Below are 5,613 nucleotides of genomic sequence, written 5' to 3'. Positions count from 1 at the left end.
TTTCGTTTAGATCACTAAGGCTAAAAAGTAGTTTATCAAAAACTCACTTTTTACGTCATTCGGCACCGTGCCGGTTTTGTCGCGAAACTTCGACAGGTCATAACTTCTTCGTTATAACTCGGATTTTGGTATTCTTTATATATCCGTAATCCTTGTCACGACCACTACAACTTTCTTAATAGATATCGGCTTTATCTAATATTTATTTTCGACGCTCATTTTTATTCTTAATTAATTAAATCCTAGTAATTAAGCTTAAAACACATAATTCACATAATTCCTTTTCATTTCTTCAAAATGAGTTACAAAGGTTAACCTAGATTATTATGTCAATATTAATGCCTAGCCTAGAAACACGGGCGTTACACTAACGTACAATGCTTTATGGTAATCTTGGTTTGGTACTTTAGAATGGAATGATAAGTAGTATTTTCATCTGTTATATATGGTTGATTTATATTAATTTTGAATAATTAAATTTGGAAATAGCATCAGTCAAACATTTATGATTAACATGATTAATATCGTGTGCACATTTTTTTTATGTTGTGGTGTTTGTAAGTATTTTGCACAATATTATTCATTTATGATTGGCACATTCATTCAATGATGATTATTAAATACTAAACATTTATTACTACAATATACTACTAAATCAATGCAATAACAAGTTTATATAATTGAAATGACAATAACAATAGTCTACAATGATTGATGTTAAAATATATGTTCAAATGGATAAATAATATAGTGTAAACAATATTATGGTAAACCAGAACTGAATAAAGTTATGAACGGAGTATATAAGTAATGTTTTCATCTATTTAAATATGGTTTATTTAAAATGAATTGTGAATAAATTAATATGGAAGTATTATGTATACGTATGTTAACTTTTTTGACAACATTATTCTGTTATGATTTGGTTTTTTTTAAGTAAATTGCAGTTTAAAGTATGATTCAATGATATTTTAAAATAATATTCATTATTGAATTTAACAAAAGTTGAAAATGAATGTTGTTAAAGTTATGAATAAACTATATCAACAAACAAACATGAAATACTATATCAACAAACAAATATGAAATAAATTTATAAATGATATAAAAGTGTTTTAAAACAAAATAACGTATTGATTCAAAGAACCATCTTCTTTTTCATAAATCTAATAAAAAAAAGTGAATCACTTGCGCAAATTAATGGACCATTTTAAGGTTGTGTTGACTCTCGTGCAAGTCTGACTTTGCAAGTCCTCTAATTACGGTTAACATATTGATTGCAACCCGTGCAAATTCTAGTTTTTTTCTTTGCCAATAATTTCTCCTTACTTCTTTTGAAATGATCCAAGCAGTATTCAATATTACTGTAAGCCTCTGTTAGAAGTTTAAAGGCGTTATCTTCGGTTTCTATAGAAACATGTTTAATGGCAAGCAAATGGCTGGAAATTGCATCCATTCTCCATCTTCTGAGAATATACTGCTCTGGAATCTCTTCAATATGGTTGTTCTTCAAGACAGTAAAAATATGTCGACACAAAATGCATGTACGTATAAAGTTATTGCACGAACATTTAACTTCTTTTTTAGGCAATTTTAGTTCAACCTAAATTGTAGATGAAAAATATGATATGTCAGTAAGTGGTTGAATTAACATATTATTGTTGGATTAGTGTCTAAGCCCGTAACCATATTTAGTAAGTACTTGACCCGGTTGTGCATGGTCCTTTTGGGTTGCCTTCACCAAAGCAACTTGACTGGAGAAATAATAGAGAAAGAGGTTATTATGGTTTATTAATATATTATATGAATAATATATTAAAAGAGAAATCATATTTATTTAGTTAACATTGGTCGAGAATTAATTAAGAATTAATTTTGTGATCAAAAGAAGTTAATTGAACTAGGGGGACTGAACTGTAAATTAGGGCAAAGGATGCCCTATATGATAGGGTGGAAGAATTCAAGGGGATAAGGCCTTATAATTCGTCCATGATAAGGTTTCTAGGGTTATCCTTTGGGCTGCTTGGTGGCTAAGCAACCAGATAAGGATAAGGACTGAAACCCTAATTCCTACACCTATATAAAGACCCCTTGGCATAAGAAATTCGGTCACTTGATACCTAGGGTTCCTAGAACCGAATTTCATACCACCCCTCTCTCTCTTGCCTCTCCATTTTCTCTTGGTGTTTGTGAGCCATTAGAGGTACTACACTTGTGGTACTTGCTTTCAAAGACAAGAAGATTCAAGATACAAGAGGTATGTATTTCATTCTCTTTTATGATTTTCGAAATTACCTAGGAGCATGTTAGGTTTCTTTTGTGTTCATAATGTTGTATAACTAATAGTGAAAACATAGATCCGTATCTAGGGTTGCATGCACACATAGGATTGTTTGTATAAAACCCATCAATTAGTTAGTGGTTATTACACAAAATTAAAACAAGTACTACTTATTCATAAATAATGAAATATATACATGTGTAATCATCAATGAATATGATGTCAAATATGAAAAATACCTTGCATTTTATCTTCAGTTGTTTACTCTTATCCTTTTGTGATAACAACTTGCCACCCATCTATCATTTCCACGCTGTCAATAGAATAGTACCAAGCTGCTTTAAATATTTCTTTTTTGACCTCATAGAAAATTGTTTTAGTGTAAACCGCAGCTGCATGTTCTACTAATTCAGTTGGAAGCGTCGGTTCATGGTTTGCCTTTTTTGTATCATGCTCTAGTTTCTGTTGACCATTTCGTTGCTTTCCAATTGCGGTGTCATAGTTCATCATGAAATAAATAAGCAAATTACCAGAGTAAGAGTATTTATTAAAAAATGAGTTTATACTTTCAGACCTTGAAGTAGTTTTCATCAGACCATGTAGTGGCATGTCTTTAAAATAAGCTGGAATCCAAAGTTTTCGATCTTTGTACATGTCTTTGAACCATCTTTTGTCTTGTAGTTTAAACTTTCTCATAAGAACTTTCCACCTTGATTCAAAGACTTTAGGCTATATATAGACATTCCAAACAAGCTTAGTAAAACGCTTTCGAAAATCAGTGTTTCTAAAAAAATTGGCTGAAACCTAGAAAAAAAACATTACACGTTGATAAGATGATCTGTGAATTAACAGGTTTTGTGCTAATCATTTGTGTGAAAACGAAAACTGTTGTAATCCTTATTGAATAAACAGGTTGCTCGTGATTAAACCAACTACTAAGTAATTGTAGTGATTTTATAATCAATTAAATAGTTTAATGGTTATATCATTTGTGAATATTCAATACTTTTGTCTAACAATGAATTAAGTATACATACCTTTGCTTGTAATTTTTTCATAATGTGCCACATATATAATCTGTGATTAGAATTAGGAAATATTGTTTCAACCACCTGTATAACAGTTGGATCTTGGTCTGTTAAAACGAATTGAGGGTGTTTTCCGTGTGCTTTCAAAAAAGCTTCAAGCAAGCAACGATATGATTCTCTTGACTCGTTGCTTAACAAACATGCTCCAATGTTTATTGAACGTTTATGGTTATCAATGGCTATAAACGGCATAAAAATCATTCCTTACCTGTATTAAAAATTAATTAAAAATAGATTCACCGGTTATTAAAAACTAAATAAAATAACAATAATCATAATTAAAGTAAAAAATATAAAACTATAACATCATACATATTTGTTCGGAATGTAGCATCAAATGAGATCACGTCTCCAAACTCCTTGTAATATAATTTATCGGTTTCATCCACCCAAAACATTGCGTTTAACACACTATCAACACATTTATACTCAAATGTGTAATTCGGTAACTCATCTTTCCTCATGTTCATTTTGTCAACAACCAGTTGTGCATCTTTGTCACCATTAATGTTTCCCATCTTCCTTCTAAAATTTTTATAATCAATGACTTCAGGGCCAACATTTTCATAACCTCCTTGCAAACTAGCTTGTAACTTATGTGTGTTTGTTGCACCAATGTTAGATGTTGCGGAACGCACTATAAACTCCTTGTCTTTATAACTAAGTTGCCGTGCACGTTTGGAATATCGTCTTTCTTCTTTAGTATCTAGGGGGTGGTTATGCTTCTCTTCGAACTCATATATTTTGCAAGCATTAGTTCCCATATGTAGTCGTTCAAACTTTATCAATGCCTTGCAGTCCGTGATTCTGAAGTTTGAGTTTCGTTTATTCCTACCACTTCCTTCAGGATCCAAAGTGTCAGTTGATCTGTTAGGTATTTTACCCATTTCGTTGTACACTACATACCTTAATTTAATGGTTTTATCCCCAAACCTCTTTATTGTATTAAACCTGACACCAAAACCTGCTTTATCTGCATATAATTTATACATTTCAACCGCCTCCTCTAATGATTGATAAGTAGCATCTATATATGGCATAAATTCTTTAGGAACAATAGGTTTTCACAACTTCGTTTTTCCACCAGGCGAGTCAACAACATTACTATTGAATGATTCTTCGTCAGAATCAGATCCATTTATACTTATTTTTTTAGACATCAAAACCAATAAACAAATAAACAACTTTATATTAACGTAAACACTTCATCATGGGACATAATATACATTCAGATTCATTCCTTATTCATGAACTAGATAATAATTTGATCATAATCAACAGGTATTTAACAATAATCAACATTGAAGTATTTAATCATTTGAAAATAATTAACAGGTGTACAACAATGAATAATATACTTCATTGTTGATTATAATACATGAATTGCAATAAAATAACAGAAAAAACAACTTTATATTAACGTAAACAATTCATCAAGGGACATAATATACATTCAGATTCATTACTTATTCATGAAGTAGTTAATAATTTGATCATATTGAACAAGTATTTAACAATAAACAACATTGAAGTATTTAATCAATTGAAAATAATGAACATGTGTATAACAATGAATCATATACTTCATTGTTGATTATAATACACAAATTGAAAAAAATAGCAATATTAATGAAGTGTGGTTTTTATTTGCTAACAAAACAGGAGGGCTCCCACGACATGATTTGTATGAACTGTATGAACTGATATTGATAATGTTACCTTCACTCGCATGATCAGAGTATTGATTTCTTCCGCTTGATTGATCGACCGATTGATCATTATAGTCTTCACTGACGTAATCATAGTATTGATTTTTGTCGATTGATTGATCGTCGGATTGATCAGTATCGTCGCTACTATCATCAAACCATTCCTTCTTCGATTTTAATTTGGATGTTCAAACGTATCAGTTCTTAGTTTGCATTATAATCGATGTTCTTGATGCAATTGTCGATCGACTAATACTCTTCGATTGACTTTCTTGTTTGTTAGTTTTCAGTTAGATAGAAACTGTATCAACCAATCCACAATATCTATGGAATATCCCTTGATTGTAGGTACCGAATAATGGCTAATATATGAATTATTAATTATATTATATGAATTATTAATTATATTAAATACAAAATTACTCATTTGCCCTCCTTAAACGATTGGTTGATAGTGTTCTCGCGTTCTCAACCTTTTAGGTGTTCTCATTTGATCCTCTATATATATATATATATATATATATATATATATATA

General features: G+C 30.4%; 2 protein-coding genes across 2 annotated transcripts; both read right to left on the bottom strand.

Annotated features, from left to right (window-relative positions):
* Nucleotides 1–1,255: 1,255 nt before the first annotated feature.
* Nucleotides 1,256–3,570, bottom strand: LOC145113233 (protein FAR-RED ELONGATED HYPOCOTYL 3-like). The gene is made up of 3 exons (XM_079049342.1): nt 3,319–3,570; nt 2,570–3,010; nt 1,256–1,603 (listed from the first exon to the last, which is right to left on the bottom strand). The coding sequence occupies exons 1-3, from the start codon at nt 3,568–3,570 to the stop codon at nt 1,256–1,258; spliced, it is 1,041 nt and encodes a 346-aa protein (XP_078905468.1).
* Nucleotides 3,571–3,647: 77 nt separating this feature from the next.
* On the bottom strand, nt 3,648–4,409 carry LOC145113232 (protein FAR1-RELATED SEQUENCE 5-like). The gene has a single exon (XM_079049341.1). It carries the CDS (start codon nt 4,407–4,409, stop codon nt 3,648–3,650), a length of 762 nt encoding a protein of 253 aa, XP_078905467.1.
* Nucleotides 4,410–5,613: the final 1,204 nt, after the last annotated feature.

Source organism: Lactuca virosa, chromosome 5 (assembly GCF_052849685.1).
Source record: "Lactuca virosa cultivar CGN04683 chromosome 5, Lactuca_virosa_CGN04683_v6, whole genome shotgun sequence".
Lineage (NCBI taxonomy): Eukaryota > Viridiplantae > Streptophyta > Magnoliopsida > Asterales > Asteraceae > Lactuca > Lactuca virosa.
Note: the sequence above shows the minus strand (reverse complement) of the source record. Positions and strands in the feature narration are given on the sequence as shown.

What these genes read in the sequence shown, in the direction of transcription:
- LOC145113233 (XM_079049342.1), bottom strand. Translation starts at nt 3,570, where the DNA reads ATGATTTTTATGCCGTTTATAGCCATTGATAACCATAAACGTTCAATA. An exon ending in TGAAAAAATTACAAGCAAAG is followed by an intron (nt 3,011 to 3,318) that starts GTATGTATACTT and finishes GTCTATATATAG; the next exon opens with CCTAAAGTCTTTGAATCAAG. An exon ending in AAATGATAGATGGGTGGCAA is followed by an intron (nt 1,604 to 2,569) that starts GTTGTTATCACA and finishes TCTACAATTTAG; the next exon opens with GTTGAACTAAAATTGCCTAA.
- LOC145113232 (XM_079049341.1), bottom strand. Translation starts at nt 4,409, where the DNA reads ATGCCATATATAGATGCTACTTATCAATCATTAGAGGAGGCGGTTGAA.